Here is a 19,861-nt window from a genome sequence, read left to right as displayed (position 1 = left end):
ACAACAAGGGCAACAAAGGGAATAAATAAATAAAATAAATATTAAATAAATAAATAAAATTTAAAATAAATAAATAAATAAAAATGATTACTGCCAGGAGCAGTGGATTGGTAGTGCAGCCACTGAGCCCCAGTGATAACCCAGGAGGCAAAAATTTAAAAAAGTAAAATGGAAAGTGATTATTGATCAACTTACACAACATTGTTCTCTATTACAAAGAAATAAAATTAACTGAGATATTTGTTCTGAAAGCACATATCCGTTATTGTTTATTTAATATTGACCCTTAATCTTACAACCTTGTATCATACTATTAATAACAAATACAAATGTAAAAAAATTGAAAAAATACAAATTAAAAAAAATGAATTAATATTGATGAAATACATAAAGATCAATAACATACATTGAAAGAGTTGTAAGGGAGCCTGGGGCTCGAACCCAGATCCTTGCATGGGAATAAAAGGAAGGAAGGAAGGAAGGAAGGAAGGAAGGAAGGAAGGAAGGAAGGAAGGAGAAAAACAAAAGGGTCCATCAGGTGGTACACCTAGTTAAGTGCTCACATTCCAGTGAGCAGGGACCCAAGTTCAAGCCCCTAGTCCCCACCTGTGGTGGGAGGTTTCACAAGTGATGAAGCAGGGATGCAGGTGTGTCTCTGTCTCTTTCCCTCTCTATCTCCTCCTCCCCTCCAATTTCTCTCTGTGTCTAGCCAAAAATAAATAATATTTAATATTTATATTAATATTATTTTAAAATAAATTAAAAAAAATTAATTTAAAAAAGAAGAAGAAAAATGTAAGAGACAAGAGAAAATAGGTTTCCCTCTACACAACTAATTTTTGACAGGAGGGCCCAAAACATTGAAGAAAAGAGAGTCTCTTAAACAAATGGTGTTGGGAAAATTGGGTTGAAACATGCAGAAAAATGAAACAGGACCGCCACGTATCAGTGTGCACAGAAGTCAACTTCAAATGTAGTAACAGCACGGACATTAGACCAGAAACTATCAAATACATAGAAGAAGAATTTGCAGAACAATTCATAACCTGTACTTCAGAAATGCCTTCAAAGGCTTGAGTCCAACAACAAAGAAAACAAAATCTAAAATAAACCAGTGGTATTACATCAAAATAAAAGGCTTCTTCATAGCAAGGAGAACCATCAGCAATACAGGAAGCTAGATACCTTACATAATGGGATAAGATCTTTACAATGGGACAAGATCTTTTCATCAGATAAAGGGCTAGTAATCAAAATATAAATAACTCATGAAACACAGTGATAAAAACCAAACCTTCACCAAAGAAGAGATCTAGAAAGCCAACAGATTTAAAAAAAAAATTTTTTTTTTTTGTGCCTCCAGGGTTATTGCTGAGGCTTGGTACCTGCACTACGAATCCACTGCTCCTGGAGGCCATTTTTTTCCTTTTGTTGCTCTTGTTGTTTATCGCTGTTGTGTTATTATTGTTGTTGTTACTGTTCTCGTTGGATAGGACAGAGAGAAATGGAGAGAGGAGGGAAAGACAGAGGGGGGGAGAGAAAGACACCTGCAGACCTGCTTCACCTCTTGTGAAGTGACCCCCTTCAGGTGGGGAACCAGCGGCTCAAACTGGGATCCTTACATCAGTCCTTGCCCTTTGCGCCATATGTGCTTAACCCTGTGTTACCACCCAGCCCCCTAAAAAAAAATTCTTAAGAGGCTGGGTCATGGAGCACCTGCTTGAGCGCACATGATACAACGAATAAGGACCCAGGTTCAAGCCCACAGTCCCCACCTGCAGGGGGATAGCTTTACAAGTGGTGAAGCAGTGCTGCAATCTCTCTGTTTCTGTATCCCCCTTCCCACTGGACTTCTGGCTGTCTCTATCCAACAAATAAATAAAGATACTTTAAAAAAAAGAAAAGAAAAAAATACCCAAAGTTATAAAGTTATAGATGACCAGAGAAATAAAATGAAAAACAACAGTGAGATACACTTTATACATATGAGAATGTCATACATTTCGAAAGGACAGAAATAAAATTTTTTCAAGGATGTGGGGACAACAGAACCTTTCTACAGTGTTGGTGGTCATGTAAATTGGTCCAAGCCCTGTGGAAAATGGTTTGGAGATTTTTAAAAATTATTATTCCAGGGTTATTGGTGGGACTGAGTGCTGGCACTACGAATCCACTCTCCTGGTGGGCCATTTTTTCCATTTAATTGGATGGGACAGAGAGAAATTGAGAAAGGAAGGGGAAACAAAAAGGGAGAAAGAGAGAGGTATCTGCAGATTTGCTTCACAGCGAGTGAAACCTCCCCCCTGCAGGTGGAGAGAAGGGGGCTTGACCCAGATCCTCGAGTGGGTCTTTATGCTTCTACTATGTGTGCTTAACCAGGTGCACCGCCACCACCTGGCCCCCTGGAGATTATTCAGAACACTAGAAATGAATCTACCCTACGGCCCTCCAATTTATCTCCTAGGAACTTGAGTCCAAAGAAAACAAAAACACCTATCCAAAGAGATCTCTGTATATCTATGTTCCTAGCAGTGCAATTGGTAGTAGCCCAAACTACCAAAAAGAAACCCAGATGCCTAACAACAAATGAGTAGAGAATAAAGTTGTTGTATGTTTGCAAAGTGGAATACTACTCAGATGTTACAAATGATGAAGTAATTTACTTTGCCTCATCTTGCATGGAACTTGAAAAATCATGTTAAGAGAAACCAAAAAGAGAAGAAGAAAAAATACAAGCTGATATAAATTATAGGTGGAAATGGAAGAAACAAGGACAGAAAGGGAAAACACAATGTGAAACTTGGACTAGTTGTGGTGCATTGCACTAACAAAAAGGATTCCAAGGATGGAGGAGTATAAAGAACATTGGAGTCTAAGTGCATGATGGCTGAAAAGTGCTTAAATTGGGGGTGAGAGTGTTTTGCAGACACCTAGCATGGGAACATGAGAAAATGTACCCATGTGACCTCAACTGTACTGCAAACCACTAACTACCCAATAAAATGAAGCAAAGAGAAAGAGAGAGATAAGAGCCTTTTAAACCTAATCTTGCATCACACTAATCTGAAGATATATGTGTTAAAAAATCTGCTGATTTTATGTACTGATGAAAAATCATTTTCATGGGTACCTGTAATATTGTATGAAGGAAATTTTTTTTCTAGTGAATTTATAACCTTGTTTATAAACAACTCTCTTTTTTACTGAGTAACAAAATTTTCTGGCCAAATGAAAAAGTAGTTACAATTATGTGGGGAGATGCAGGTGATTTTCTTTTTATTTATTTATAAAATAAAAAATATCAACTAGGTCATAGGATAAGAGGGATATAGTCCCACACAATTCCCACCACCAGAATTCTGTATCCCATCTCCTTCCTTGAAAGCTTTCCTATTCTTTATCCCTCTGGGAGCATGGACGCAAGATCGTTATGGTGTGCAGAAGGTGGGAGGTCTGGTTTCTTTAATGAAGCAGATGGTTTTCAACTTTAACTTTATTGAGTAATTTCAAACTTATTTTCCCATATGGAGGAGGTGGAGATAGCATAGTGGTTACACAAACAGACTCTAATGCCTGAGACTTCAAGGTCCCAGCTTCAATCCCTCACACCACCATAAGCCAGAGCTGGCTGAGCAGTGCTCTAGTTTAAAACATACCAACAAACAAACAAATACCACAATATTTACAAGAGTTACTGTTAACTAAAACTAAATAGAAAATGCTTTTTTTTTCCCATTGTTACCTTTCAACCGCATATACATACACATATACATCTTTTGGAAGAGACTGAAGAGAAATTAAAATTCACTAGGAGAATAAACCAACACATGTAGAACTAGATTACAATCTAAACATTTAATTTTTTAAAAACAAAAAAAATTTAAGATAAGCATATTTAATTTCAGATTCGCCTTGAAACAAGAAGAAGAGAAAAGAAGAAATGCTGTTTTCTTATATGAAAAAATTAAGGAGCAGTTAAGAAAAACAGAAGAGCAATACAGTAAAGAAGTTGAAGTGAAACAACAACTTGAATTCTCTCTTCAAACACTAAACATGGATTTGAGAACTCTAAGAAGTAATTTTTTTCAGGTAAATTAATCTTTAGTAAAAACTTTATGTTTCTGGCAGGGAAGATAGCATAATGGTTTTTCAAAGAGACTCTCATGCCCCACCATAAACTAGAGCTGAGCAGTGCTCTGGTAAAAAACAAAACAACAACAAAAAATCTTTATATTTCAAACATTATTTCATCAATGCTATTTAGACTATTCCATTAGTATAATGTAGAATATTTAAGCTTCTAACTATTTTCTTTGTTTATTTTGAGAGAGAAGGAGATAAGGTAGAGAGAGAGGGGGAGAGAGAGAGAGAGAGCAAAAGAGCAAGCCAAAGCATTACCCTGGCACAGAGTACTGACATCTGTGTGTGATTGACCTAAAGAACTCATACTTGAGAGTTCAATGCTCTTGTTTACTGTACCATCTTCCAAGCACTAATGTATAAGATTTAGCCCCAAATCATACCATCTCATCCTAAACAGGAATTAATAATAATTAGCTAAAGTTACTATTTTATCACAATTCATGCTGTATAATATTTTGTGGATGTTTTCTGAATGAATGAAATGGAAGGTAAATTGAGATCAGCCTTAACATGAGTGTCAATTTTGGCTTATGTTAAAATATGTAAATTGAGTCTGTGATGGAACTAGTTACATATTAAAGAAACTTAATTTCACAATGCCTTATCTGCCAGTGTTTTAGCTCTATGTTCAATTTAGCTGCCATTTAAATTACAATTTTATTTTATCTAGGAGCTAAAGATCCTTGTGCCGATAAAAGACAAGGTTCTTTTTTTTTTTTTTAAGTTTTTTAAGCTTCTACTGTTAAGTTTTGACTATTTTTAAGTGATATAGTGCCATAATCTAATGAAACACATCTCTAGGTTGCAGAAAAACTAAATAATGTTCAGAGGCAACTTTCTGAACAAAAGAGTGCCAGAATATTTCAAGAAGAAATCCTGACCAGTCGTCTTCGCAAGCAAAAGGAGCTAGAAATGATTTATGAGAAAATGAATTCTGAGGTATCTTCTTGAGTCATTTTCAAATATGAGGGAGTGTGTGTGTGTTTTCAAATGTATGGGAATATATATATATATATATCTTTTTCTTTTGTACCATAGCACTGTTCTGCTTTAGTTTATGGTGTACAGGGGTTTATGGTATGTAACCTGTTTTGGATAAAATAATAATGCTTTAAATTCACTTGTGGGGAGCCAGGAGGTAACACCCAGTAGAACATACACTTTACCATGTTCAAGGACCTGGGTTCAAACCTTCACCACTACTTGGAAGCACCATTCAAAGGAGAAACTTCACAAGTGTTACAGCAAAATTGTGGGCTCTCTCTCTCTCTCTCACCTTCTATCTGGACAAAAAAAGGAAAGAAAAATATCTGTTACTTGGAGTTGTGGAACTACACAGGTGTAACCCTGGAGAAGTTTTGATGATGGAAAAGTAAATATATACTTCTTCAATGAAAGGAATCCAGTTACAAAGAAGACTAAAGCAAGAATAAACCAATGAGACTACATCAAATTAAAAAGCTTCTGCACATCAAAAGAAACCAATACTGAAACAAAGAGACCCCTCACAGAATGGGAGAAGATCTTTACATGCCATACATCAGACAAGAGTTTATTAACCAAAAGATATAAAGAGCTTGCCAAACTCAACAAACAGAAAGCAAATAACCTCATCCAAAAATGGGGAGAGGACATGGACAGAATATTCACCACAGAAGAGTTCTGAAAGGCCGAGAAACACATGAAAATATGCTCCAAGTCTTTTATTGTCAGAGAAATGCAGAGAAAGACAATGAGGAGATACCACTTCACTCCTGTGAGAAGGTCATACATCAGAAAAATTAGCAGCAACAAATGCTGGAGAGGTTGTGGGGACAAAGGAACCCTTCTGCACTGCTAGTGGGAATGTCAATTGGTCCAACCTCTGTGGAGAGCAGTCTAAAGAACTCTCAGAAGTCTAGAAGTGGACCTACCCTATGATCCTTCAATTCCTCTTCTGGGGATATATCCTAAGGAACCCAACACACCCATCCAAAAAGATCTGTATATCCCTACATTCACAGCAGCACAACTTATAATAGCCAAAACCTGGAAGCAACCCAGGTGTCCAACAACAGATGGAGTGGCTGAGCGAGTTGTGGTCTATATACACAATGGACTACTACTCAGCTATTAAAAGTGGCAGTTTCACCATTTTCATCCCATCTTGGATGGAGCTTGAAGAAATTATGTTAAGTGAAACAAGTCAGAAACAGAAGGATGAATATAGGATGATCTCGCTCACAGGCAGAAGTTGAAAAACAAGATCAGAAGAGAAAACACTAAGCAGAACCTACACTGGAGTTGGTGTATTGCACCAAAGTAAAAGTAAAAGATGGGGGGGGGGGGCGAGAATACAGATCCTGGAAAAGGATGACAGAGGACCTAGTGGGGGTTGTATTGTTATATGGAAAACTGAGAAATGTTATGCATGTACAAACTATTGTATTTACTGTCAAATGTTAAACATTAATCCCCCAATAAAGAAAAAAAAGGAAAAAAAATTCCAGTTTGCAGCAGTGATTTTTTACTCTGTAATACAGATTAGTTTATGACTTCCACTGATAGTAAGGAAGAAACATATTTACCAGTGCAGAGTCTGTGTTTTGAGTATTATTTTCTGTTTTTTTTTTTTTTAAAAAGCAAGAATTCATTCCAAGTAGTAGCCTATTCCTGTATGAGGAATTTTTGAAGACAATTAAATTCTAAATTCTAGAATATATGTTTAGTGTTAAACCCATAGGGGTTTTAGTCCTAATAATTAAGTGTATTTTCCCCCTTTCACATTTATTACTGTTTCAAACAATGTAATTAAGAAATAAAAATTACCATAGCAGGAAATAATTCCATGATTGTCAAAGGTTACTTCATACATTTTTTATTTACTGTTTGAAAATATAAGCCTTCTTTTCTTCTTTTTTTTAATGCCTGACTTTCAGAAGGGCTATTTTTTTGTTTCATTTTTTACTAATGATTTAATATTGATTGACAAGTTTGTAATATAATAGGGATATAATTCCATACATTTCCCACCACTAGACTTCTGTGTCCCCTCCATTAGAAACTTCCCTACTGTTTAACACTCTGGCAGTATGGACCAAAATTCAGCCTTCTTTCCTATTTGCATGTGTACACTAGATAGGTAACTGGTTTGGAGTTAGAGCACTGATGGTTCAGTCAAAAGACCTGGAGGAAAAATCTTGCAGCTTGAATATATTTTTAACTTTGCCATTCCAGAGTTGTTAACTGATATGCTCACTGATGAATATATAAGTGCTTACTATAATATCTAAGTTTACCAGTTTATTGTAGATGAAAGTCTTTTAATAAAATTTTTATTATAAAAATGCAATGAATATCCACCACCAGCTTCAGAAGACGTTAGACGTTCTTCAAGATGAAAGTGAGAAGCGACACCTTCTGCTGGAAGAAAAAAATAAGGAACTGATTAATGAATGTAATACTTTAAAAGAAACACTCCATAAGACTGAAAATGAGAAAGTCGAAAGAGAAGTGAGTATGCAGAAAGACAATTTTTTTTTTTCAAACTTCCTGAAATCAAATTCAAAATAATATGTGATTATGGCTAAATGTTGCCTTGAGTTGCATATTTAAAACATATAAGCTGTAAATGTATTGGAGCTATTAGCTTAGAATACCTTACATCCAGTAAATAAGAATTAGGCCCCAGGGGGCCAGGAGGTAGTGTAGCTGGTTAAGCACACATAATGCTAAACTCAAGGACTGGTGAACCCGCGGATCTCCACCTGCAGGGGGCTCCCTTCAGGAGCAGTGAAGCAGGTCTGCACATGTCTATCACTCCCCTCCTGTCTTCCCCTCCTCTCTTATTTTCTCTCTGTCTTATCCAACAAGAGTAGCAATAAGCCAGAGCTGAGGTTAAAAAAAAAAAAAAAGACCCCAAAAGTGCTTTACACTGAGTAGACATTGTGTTAACTGTGAAATAAAAAATATATATATATATATATATTTTTTTCCCCCTTTTGTTGCCCTTGTTGTTTTTCATTGTTGTTGTAGTTATTATTGTTGTTGTTGTTGATGTCTTGTTGTTACATAGGACAGAGAAATGGAGAGAGGAGGAGGAGACAGAGAGGGGTAGAAAAAAATAGACACCTGCAGACCGGTATCCTTACGCTGGTCCTTGTGCTTTGTGCGACCTGCGCTTAACCTGCTGTGCTACGGCCAGACTCCCTTCTGTGAAATTTTAAGAAGTTGAGTTCTAAGCTAAAAGACATTAGACTGACTATTAAAATTTTACTTATACTGCTAAAATCATTTTAATCTTTATGTCACCCCATTTTAAGGCTTCAATGAAGCAGTAAATGAAAATGTTCATTCCTAAAAATAAGTGCTTTTACAATAGTTTAGCTGAGTTATCTCCAGTTAACTCTTGATTTCCTAGAAAATCTGTTTAGATACTGTATCTCATAGTATTTTTCCCTCAGTGGATTTTTTTTTTACGCAGTCTAGCTGTTATAATTTTATTTATATTCATGTCAATTTGAATTCAGTTGGGAATTATTTCAGTACGAAAGCATGTATTCTTAAAAACACTCAACTCTTTAAAAGAGCCTGCTTTTAACTAAATCATAATTTGGGACAAATGAAATGAGTTTTAATGAAACCGTACTTTAATTGGTTGATTGATGTTAGAGACAGAGAAAGCAGAAAGAGTAAGAGAGATCATGGCACCAAAACTTCCTTTTTTTTTTTTTAATATTTATTTTATTTATTTATTCCCTTTTGTTGCCCTTGTTGTAGTTTTTTTTGTTGCCTTATTGTTGTAGTTATTGTTGTTGTTGTCGTTGTTGGATAGGACAGAGAGAAATGGAGAGAGGAGGGGAAGACAGAGAGGGGGAGAGAAAGATAGACACCTGCAGACCTGCTTCACCGCCTGTGAAGCGACTCCCCTGCAGGTGGGGAGCCGGGGTTCGAACCGGGATCCTTATGCCGGTCCTTGTGCTTTGCGCCACCTGCGCTTAACCCGCTGCGCTACAGCCCGACTCCCCCAAAGCTTCCTTTAACGTGGTGGTGGCTGGGCTTGAACTTGGGTCATTTCACTTCCCCAATCTATACTTGATTTAATCTTTCCACAGCAATTTAGTTTACTTCAAATATATATATATATATATATATATATATATATATATATATATATATATATATATATATTTTAACCAGAGCACTGCTCAGCTCTGGTTTATGGTGGTATAGGGGATTGAACCTGGGACTATGGAGCCTCAGGCATGGGAGTCTGTTTGCATAACCATTATGCTATCTACCCCCACCCCTTTAAACATTTTATAAGTACTTTGCTCATAATTCATATCTCAAGGTTCAATTACCATATGCAAGGACCCCAACTGGAGAACCCCTTCGCTCCCCACCTGCACAGGGACCTTTCATGAGTGGTGAAGCAGGTCTGCAGGTGTCTGTCTTTCTCCCTCTCCATCTCCCCCAACCCTCTTCAATTTCTCTGTCCTATCAATCAAAATAAAAATTAAAAAAAAAAAAAGGCTGCCTGGAGTGGGGAGTGGTGGATTCATAGCGCTGGCATTGAGCCGCAGCAATAACCCTGGTGGCAGTAAACGTAAGTAAACAAGTAAATAAATAAACAGAAAAACATCCACAATGTGAAATTTACCACTAGCCCCACCTACATACCCATCTCTGCAGATTAGTAGTTGGAAAGCTTTACAGACTTATCAGGGGAGAATGGAAAGTGATGATGAAACCACTACCCAAGTTATCCTCCTGATGAAGCAGGAAGATAACACCTTCTGTGTCTTTAGCGGGAACCAGTCAATAGGAATATATATGTATGAGAAAAAGAATGTGAACTGGTGACGATCTTTCAAAGTACGCCCGTTAGTATTATTTATTTATTTTCCCTTTTGTTGCCCTTGTTTTTTAAATTGTTGTTGTAGTTATTGTTGTTGTTACGATGCCATCGTTGTTAGATAGGACAGAGAGAAATGGAGAGAGGAGAGGAAGGCAGAGAGGGGGAGAGAAAGATAGACACCTGCAAACCTGCTTCACCACCTGTGAAGCGACTCTCCTGCAGGTGGGGAGCTGGGGGCTCGAACCAGGATCCTTACGCTGGTCCTTGCGCGTAGCGCCACTTGCGCTTAACCCTCTGCTCCACCGCCCGACTCCCAGTATTATTTATTATTAATATGATTTAATAACAAGGTGATTTTTAAAACTCAGCAGAAAGGGTCAGAGAGCAGGACCCGTGGTAGTGTCTTATTTGCACGGTGTCCTAGATTCAATCTCAACAAACCATGAAAGAGCAGAAAGAAAAACAGGACTCCATGGATGGTTGAGTAGCGCTTTGCTCTGATTCTCACAGAGATACTATAAAAAGTTGGACTGCGGGGGAGGGAGGGGTCTGGTGGCTTTACACACACGAGGCTCTGAGTTTGATTTCTAGCACCCCATAAAAGAAATAACTAGCAACAGAAATATCTTATTAGGCAACTGTGAAACAACTTCAAGAAGAACTGGCGGATACTCTGAAAAAGCAAACTATGTTAGAGACTTCACTGGCAGTTACATCATGTATTAAATTAGAAGACAAGGAGGATTTAAAGAAGAAAGTAAGTCCAATCTGAGGCCAATTCGGGCAAAATTTAATATGTCAACAGCTAACCTTTAACTGGTTAAGTAATATAAAGTGTTTTAGGATTAAATTTAATTCAGTGTTTTATAGTCTGTGACGTATTAAAAAAGTCTATCTTTATTATAAAGTACTTATTTTATTGGTTTTTAGCATTATAACATTTGAAGGCATAGTTGTACACTTCTGCATATAATGTATTCTTTTTAAAATATATATTTTAAAAATATTTATTCACTTTTGTTGCCTTTTTTATTGTTGTAGTGATTATAGTTGATGTCGTCATTGTTGGATAGGACAGAAAGAAGTGGAGAGAGGAGGGGAAGACAGAGAGGGGAAGAGAGAGACACCTGCAGACCTGCTTCACCACTTGTGAAGCAATCCACCTTGGCCAAGGCTCTAACTGGGATCCTTGTGCTTGGCACTGTGTGCGCTTAACCCGGTTAAGCCCCCCCAGGGGGTCCTTCTATTTTGTACTATGTGGTTTAAGCCAGTGTGCCACTGCCCAGTCCCCTATTCTGGGTATTTTATAGGTGGTCCTTTGTGAATAGCTTATTTAATGTCACATAATATTTTCAATGGTATTAGTACATATCAGTACATTATTATTATTATCATTATTTATTATTATTATTATGTACCAGAGCACTTATCAGCTCTGGTTTATGGTGGTTTGAGAGATTGAACCTGGGACTTTGGAGCCTCATGCATGAGAGTCTCTCATTATGCTATCTACCCCTGCCCTCAGTACTTCATTTTTATTAGTGATTTAGTAATGGTTTACAAGATAAGATTACAGGGATGGGGAGTCGGGTGGTAGCGCGGCGGGTTAAGCGCACGTGTCGCAAAGCGCAAGGACTAGGGTAAGCATCCAGGTTCGAGCCCCCAGCTCCCCACGTGCAGGGGAGTTGCTTCACGGTCAAGTGTCTTATCTTTCTCCCTCTCTGTCTTCCCCTCCTCTCTCCATTTCTCTCTGTCCTATCTAACAGTGAGGACATCAACGACAACAACAATAAAAGGGGAAAAAAAGGCAACAAAAGGTGCCCCGGCCTGCAGGGTTATCGACGGAAACCTAGGGTAGGGGGCAAGAGAATGGAGGGGACAAGAGACAAGAGACACGAAGAACGAGAGCAAGACAGGTTTCTGATCAAGCTCTGAAAATTTTATTTTACAGCCGCATTTTAAGCACACACCATGAGGAAGTTCTGCTAAGGTAGTGGGGGGAGGGAGGTGGGTGAGCAACTTTCCAAACAGTTAGATGGTAATCGCAGTTCCAATGATCGGAATGTCCCTTCACCGGTTATGTGAGAGACTTAGCTAAGGTTTTGGCTCCCGGCAAAAAGGGAAAATAAATTAATTAATTAAAAAAATACATCACAGGGACAGTTTCACACCACCGCACCCATCACCAAAGTTCTGTGTGTCCTTCCCCCACCTCTCCATAGATACCCACTATAGTTCTTAATTTTACAGTTTTTACTTTTTTTTTATGAGAAATTGCTTCTTTTTTAAGTATGAATTTAAAGTTTTCTTACAAACTGAGAAATGTTATGCACGTACAAACTATTGTATATTTACTGTCGGATGTAAAACATTAATCCCCCAATAAAGAAATTAAAAAAAAAAAACTTTTCTTACTGGGAGAAAAGTTATGAAGTCATCATAAGGAAATATAAGTATAAAAAGTTTTAATTATATACAATTAATGCACATATATTATTTTTTAATTTTTTAATTATTTTTATTTCCTTTTGTTGCCCTTGTTTTGCTGTTGTAGTTATTGATGTCGTCGTTGTTGGATAGGACAGAGAAATGGAGAGAGGAGGGGAAGACAGAGGGGGAGAGAAAGATAGACACCTTCAGACCTGCTTCACCGCTTGTGAAGCTACTCCCCTGCAGGTGGGGAGTCAGGGGCTCCAACCAGGATCCTTACCGGCCCTTGTACTTCTCGCCATGTGTGCTTAACCCGCTGCGCTACCGCCCGACTCCCATATTAACTTTTTAATCCAATTTTTTCTATAGAAACAAAGAAACTGAGAGGGAAGGGGGAAATAGGTTGAAAGAAACACTGCCCATGAAGCATCCTGCTTGTAAGTATGGACCAGCAGCTTGAACTCGGTCCTTGCACATTGTAACATACGCACTCAATGGAGTGTGCCTCCACCCATCTCCGTAAATATAAAATTTAATACAACTACTATATGACAAAGATCATGACAGTAAAGTATACATTTGTGACTCCTGGTGGTTTAAACTGTAATCTTGATTTTCTGAGTAATCTGTGGTTCTCCATTCTAATATTTTATTACTGTCCAGTTAATATTTTACTGCAAATTAATTTATTCAAAAGTTGATTGTTTTTCGTTACTGGATTTTTGTTAAATTCTTGTAGGTTGATGATCTTAATGCAAAACTGGAGACTTCGTCTTCAAAATGTCTATGTCTGACCACACAAAATCAAGTTCTTCAACAAGAATTACTATGTATGAAAAAAACGCTAAAGAAATATCAGAAAATAGAGAGAAATGAACAGAAGTTGGAAGAAGAAGTAGTCAACCTCAAAAGTCACATAGAACAAAGAATGGTAGATTTACATCAAGTAGAACAGTATAAAGTAGAAATTGAAGAAAGAGCAAGACAAGATGTAACAGAAAAACTGAAAGAAGTTAATTTATTCTTACAGGTTAATATAATGTCCTATATTTGACTCTAGTTTATTTTACTGCAAACTAGCTTCCTTCCTTCTTTCCTTCCTTCCTTCCTTCCTACCAAGGCACTGCACAGTTCTGACTTCATGGTCATGCAGGAGAGTGAGCCTGAGACCTCAGAGCCTCAGGCATGAATGTCTCTGCATCACCACTATGCAATCTCTAGCCTGAATATTACCTTCTGGATGTGTACACTGAATGTGTTTCTTCTGCTCCCCCTATAGCATTTTTAAGTGTTAACCTGTTTTTTTTTTAATTTTTTTTTTATATTTTATTTTTTACCTTTTGTTGCCCTTGTTGTTTTATTGTTGTAAGTTATTATTGTTGTTGTTGTTGGATAGGACAGAGAGAAATGGAGAGAGGGAGGGGAAGACAGAGAGGAGGAGAGAAGGATAGACACCTGCAGACCTGCTTCACCGCCTGTGAAGCAACTCCCCTGCAGGTGGGGAGCCGGGGTTCGAAATGGGATCCTTATGCTGGTCTTTGTGCTTTGCGCCACCTGCGCTTAGCCCGCTGCTCTACAGCCCGACTCCCTAACCTGTTTTTTTAAAATACTTTTTAAAATTTATTGAATAGAGGCAGAGAGAAATCAAGAGGGAAAGGGAAGATAGAGAGGAAGCAAAAAAGAGAGACACCTGCAGCCTCCCTTCATCACTCATGAAGCTTTTCCCCTGTAGGTGGAGATCAGGGGCTTGAACTGGGGTCCTTGAGCACTGTAACATGTGTCCTTAACCAGGTGTACCACTACGTGGCCCCTCCCTTATAGCAACTTATTTTTCTTTTTTAAAGCTTTTTAAAATATTTATTTATTCATTATTTTCCCTTTGTTGCCCTTGTTTTCTATTGTAGTTATTATGGCTGTTGTTGTTGTCATCATTGTTGGATAGGACAGAGAAATGGAGAGAGGAGGGGAAGACAGAGGGGAAGAGAAAGATAGACCCATACAGATCTGCTTCACCCCTTGTGAAGCAACTCCCCTGCTCGAACCTGGATACTTATGCGGGTCCTTGCGCTTCGCGCCATGTGCGCTTAACCCGCTGTGCTACCACCCGACTCGCTAGCAACTTATTTTTATAGACTTATGGAAGAAAAGTAGCTTTTTTTTCTTCCTTTAAATAATTCAGTTTCCATCATCGTTATCACTAAGCTGGTCTCTCAGCTTGGCTTTCACTAATTTTTTTTTTTACTTGATAGGAGAAAGAGAAATTGAGATACAAAGGCGAGATAGAGTAGGAGAGAGAAAGGTAGACACCAGCAGACCTGCTTCACTGCTCATGAAGCATCCCCCAGGGAGCTGGGCTCGAATCCTGCACAACTTCATAGTTTTTCCAAGTGCTATTGAGAACAGGGCTCAAACCCAGATCGTGAACATGGCAAAACAGCTGTGTTCCCAGGTGTGCTATGTTGCTGGTCCCAGATTAATTTTTATAACTCAGGTAATGCTGATGACAATTATTGATTATTTGGTATTTTTTTTCTCACCAGAGCACTGTTCAGCTCTGGTTTATAGTAGTGGGGGGGGGGGGGGATTAAACCTGGGATTTTAGAACCTCAGGCAATAAGGTCTTTTGCATAATCATGATTTGGTCTCCCAAGTCCTGATGATAAGAATGATGACAATGAATATTTTGATTTTAGCTTCTTTTCACTTTTAGGTTTCTCTCTGAATCACTGACTCAAAACTAAAGGTGGTGCTTCTGGCTAAGCACACATATTACTAAGCTCAAGGATCCAGGTTCAAGCCCCCACTTCTCACCTGTAGGGAGTCCACTTCACAAACAGTGAAGCAGGTCTACAGATGTCTATCTTTCTCCCCCTCTATCTTCTTGTCCTCTCTCAATTTCTTTCTGTCCTATCCAATAAAAATTAGAAAGAAAGAAAAAATACAAGGGGGAAAAATGGCTAGCCGGAACAGGAAACAAAAAAAGGAAGAAAGAAAATATATTACTGTTCTTCAATTCTTCAGGTTTTTAAATGTCTTTTAAATTTGCTTTAGGAACAAGCAGCATCTCAAGAATACTTAGAGCAGTTAAGAGAGGATAATGATGCTTTAACAAGAAATCAAATAGAACTCAGAATTCAAGATCTGGAATCGGAAGTCTTCACAATGAAAAATTCTCAAGCTGATTCTTATAAAAGAAAAAAAGAAATATATGTGCAACAAATTGCAAACCTGGAATCTGAACTGTCCAGCATGAAATCTCGGGAAAACTTTCATATTATAGAATTGGAAGAGTACAAGCAGCTCTACCTGGAACAACATCAAGAAAAAATGTCTTTGGAAAATAAACTTAAAGAGTAAGTTAAAACAGTGACTCATAGGAAATAAATCTAGTTCATTAATTTTGTAGATCCGGTCCATACTATTAGTAAGAAATGAATATCCAAAAAGAAGAAGGAGGAGGAGGAGAAGAAGAAAAGAAAAAAATGAATATCTACTAAATAACAAATTTTCAGAAAACTAGCTGATCTTTTAAACTTACCTTTATTGGGGCCAGATAGGGAGCATGTCTTGCCATGGACAATTCAGGTTAAAACCCCAGTACCAAAAAAAATTTGGCTTGAGACAGTGAGATCAGACATGAAGCCTTGGTTCTACCAATATACTTTTTTTTTTTAACCCTTTTTTCTATCTCCTCCCTTTTTTGTTTCATATGATTTATTTTAATGTTTTCATATAATTAACCTGGTCGACTAGTCCCCAGCTACGTTTCTTTTTTCTTTTGAAACTTTGTAACTTAGATAACAACATCATAAAATTACATGTCAGAATTCTCCTAGGTATATATGAGTTTGGGGGCAGGAAGGAGGCTACAACTTAAAAGGTCAACTATTATTACTATTATTTTGGCACTTGATTGGTTAATTGTGCTCTGGGACCTTGTGCAAGATTATGTGCTTTCTTTGATGAGCTGTCTCTCACAGGGATATTAACGTTTTTTAATGGTCACTATATTATCTCTAAGGGATGCCTTGAGATAAACCCTCTACTACAGTTTTTCTGCTCTACACACACATAAATGTGAATGATGCAAAGTTATGGGGTGAAGGACAATATATTTGCAAAGCAGCAGGAACCAATACTGTTGTCTGTCTGAGGTGAAGACTGTGTGTGGAAGTCTAAAAAGATCCCACCTCCAGTGTCTTATGAACAGTGTTGCCCCTGGAGCTGCTAAGTTCTTCCCCATCACCCTTTTGCTGTCTCTTCTCTCTCTCCTCTTCAGTGGCCATTGCTCTTAAGTTATTCCTTGGTGTTCAACGCACAGCTTCTGAGGTAGTGAGTGAAGTAGATACAAGTGGTGAAAGCAAACACTTAAAAAATGTCCCTGGGAGTCGGGCAGTAGCGCAGGGGGTTAAGCGCACATGGTGCAAAGCACAAGGACCGGTGGAAGGATCCTGGCTCAAGCCCCGGCTCCCCACTTGCAGGGGAGTCGTTTCACAGGCGGTGAAGCAGGTATGCAGGTGTCTATCTGTCTCTCCCTCTCTCTGTCTTCCCCTCCTCTCTGTCTTATCTAGCAACGAACGACATCAATAACAACAGCAATAATAACTACAACAACAATAAATAACAAGGGCAACAAAAGGGAAAATAAATAAATGTAAAAAAAAGTAAATAAAAAAAGTGTCTCTGAGGGAGAGTTTGGTTTGTTTTATTTACTATCTAAACTGATTTACACAATGTGTTGAACCATCAGGGTTCTGTGTGTAGTGACTGAGGAAATAATTTAACAAGTAGAGTGTGGGACTTACATGCCTGAGGGCCCCAGTCCCAGCCCTACCACTGCATATTGGAGTGGTGCTGTGGTTTCTCATTCTCTCTTATATGAAACTCGATCTCTCTCTCTAGCTTATGAAATAAATAAAATACATGTTAAAAAAAAACACTGAGGTTGAGCCAGGCCAGAAGGTAGCAGGTATTATTTACTATGCCACCTGCATCACTGACAGGCCTCCCGACTTTGAATTACTTGTCAGTTAGGAATCCTCCTGCAAACATTTACATACCCTTAAAACAACTTAGAATCTATAATTTAAGACATGCAGTAGGCATGTTCTCATGCATTTTCAGTATTTAAATACTGGTTACTGTTATAACTTTTTAAAATTTTTGTTTTTAATAGTTGCTTACAAGGTGGAAAGAACTTAAATGTACTTGATTTTCTTTTTGAGATTATTTTATTTATAAAAAGGAAACACTGAAAAAACCATAGGATAAGAGGGGTACAACTCCACACAATTCCCACCACCAGACCTCCAGATCCCATCCCCTCCCCTGATAGCTTTCCTATTCTTTAACCCTCTGGGAGTATGGACCCAAGGTCATTGTGGGATGCAGAAAGTTGAATGTCTGGCTTCTGTAATTACTTCCCCACTGAACATGGGCATTGAGAGGTCAATCCATATTCCCAGCCTGCTTCTCTCTTTCCCTAGTGGGGTGGGGTTCTGGGGAATCAGAGCTCCAGGACACATTGGTGGGGTTGTCTATCCAGGGAAGTCTGGTTGGCATCATGTTAGCATCTGGAACCTGGTGGCTGAAAAGAGAGTTAACATATAAAGCCAAACAAAATTAAAAGAAAACAAGTCGGAACCGAGTGGTGGTGCATCCAATAGAATGCACGTTACTTTGTGCAAGGACCTGCATTCAAGCTCCTGGTCCCCACCTGCAGGGGGAAAGCTTCATGGTCATTGAAGCAGTGCTGCTGGTGTGGCTCTTTCTATCACCCTTTCTGTCGCCCTCTCAACTTCTTCCTATCTCTATCCAATACATAAATAAAAAATATTTTTTAAGGGGTGGTAAGGCAGTGCTGTAGATAGCTCTCTTTCTCCCTCTCTTATTTCCCCTTTTATCTGGATTTCTCTCTGTCTCTACCTAATAAATAAGTGACATATTTTAAGTCGTGTAGGAATCAAGGGGGGGGGGGAATAAAATGTTAAGCATTTGCCTTTTACAGACTTCACAGAACTAATGAGAGTCTAAGAGAGATCATCAACACCCATCACATGGAGCAAAAGCAGGACAGGTCTTTATTCAGCACTCCTCCTGCAAGGCTAGAGTCATCCTGTATGGCAAATCCTAAACCTAATTTAATGTTCCAAAGGAATCTCAGTGCAAAAGAAGACCTGGCGATTCCTACTCCAAGCCCCCAACATTCAAATAACAACATGGAGATTTATATGACCAAGGTTAGTGGTATTATTCTTTGATTTCAAATTTCTGACATTATACTCATTTTGATTTGGTGAAATTTTGGGTTGCTAGACTGAATTAGACACAGAAAGTAAGAGTCCGTTACTTGCGCCAATCAAAATACGAGACAGACATTTTACAATTCTCAAGTCTCTGGATCTCTCATTTTCAAGAGATAACCATAATTTACTCAATAATTGTAAATAAGAAAACATCAAATTTTTCTTTATAATCTATTCTTTAATGATTTTAAAGATTAAATAGATGGACTGATAACCAGACATATACTTTGAGATGCTTTGATTTATTCTCAAGTTGATTTCATTATTCATTTATTAATTTAATGGATAGAGACAGAGAGAAACTGAGAAGGGAGAGGAGATAGAGAGGGAAAAAGATACAGAGACACCTGCAGCCCTGTTTCACTACTTGTGAAGCTTTCCCCCTGCAGGTGGGGATCAGGGACATGAACCTGGGCCCTTGTGTACTGTCATGTGTCTGCTTAACCATGTGCACCACCACCTGGTCCCTCAGATTGATTTCAGTCTGGCTGTGGTTCATAAATATTTTCAAGTTTTCTTCACACCCTCCCCTTTCTCCATCCCTAAGAGTAAGTGGGTGGTTGACATCTAACATTTAGCCACAGGTGGAGGCCAGGGGCTTGAACCTGGGTCTTTCGCATGGTAATATGTGCACTCAACCTAGTACACCACCAGCTGGCCCTCATTAATCATTGGTCATGAAGTAAATAAAATTAGAAATTGCTAAAATTAACTTCTCTGAAGTTAAAATTTTTGTCACACAGGAGCACCATGTACAGGGAAATCTTCATGAGTGGTGGTGTGGTGTTTCGCTTTTCCTCTGCCTCTCCTCCTCTCTCCGTCTTCCTCTATCTAATACTGAATGGATTTAAAAAAAAAAAAAAAAAGTTCACTGGGGGCCAGGCGGTAGCGCATTGGGTTAGGCACACTTGGCACAAAGCACAAGGACCAGAATAGGGATCCCGGTTCGAACTCCCGGGCCCCCCCACACACACCTGCAGGAGAGTCGCTTTCACAGGTAGTGAAGCAGGTCTGCTGGTATCTATCTGTCTCTCCGCTCTCTGTCTTCCCCTCCTCTCTCCATTTCTCTCTGTCCTATCCAACAACGATGACATCAACAACAACGATAATAATAACCACAACAATGGTAAAAACAACCAGGGTA

At 38.4% G+C, this 19,861-nt stretch overlaps 1 protein-coding gene across 2 annotated transcripts in view; it reads left to right on the top strand.

The window, feature by feature from the left end:
• LOC103118619 (ankyrin repeat domain-containing protein 26-like) overlaps window positions 1-19,861 on the top strand; it is a 74,773-nt gene that overhangs the window by 48,993 nt on the left and 5,919 nt on the right. For both annotated transcript variants that reach the window (XM_060193343.1, XM_060193342.1), the window contains exons 16-22: window positions 3,906-4,089; window positions 4,945-5,082; window positions 7,492-7,635; window positions 10,617-10,739; window positions 13,152-13,442; window positions 15,464-15,765; window positions 18,420-18,651. In XM_060193343.1, coding sequence (XP_060049326.1) covers window positions 3,906-4,089; window positions 4,945-5,082; window positions 7,492-7,635; window positions 10,617-10,739; window positions 13,152-13,442; window positions 15,464-15,765; window positions 18,420-18,651 — 1,414 coding nt within the window. The remainder of the gene's footprint in view (window positions 1-3,905; window positions 4,090-4,944; window positions 5,083-7,491; window positions 7,636-10,616; window positions 10,740-13,151; window positions 13,443-15,463; window positions 15,766-18,419; window positions 18,652-19,861) is intronic.

Source organism: Erinaceus europaeus, chromosome 6 (assembly GCF_950295315.1).
Source record: "Erinaceus europaeus chromosome 6, mEriEur2.1, whole genome shotgun sequence".
NCBI lineage: Eukaryota > Metazoa > Chordata > Mammalia > Eulipotyphla > Erinaceidae > Erinaceus > Erinaceus europaeus.
Note: the sequence above shows the minus strand (reverse complement) of the source record. Positions and strands in the feature narration are given on the sequence as shown.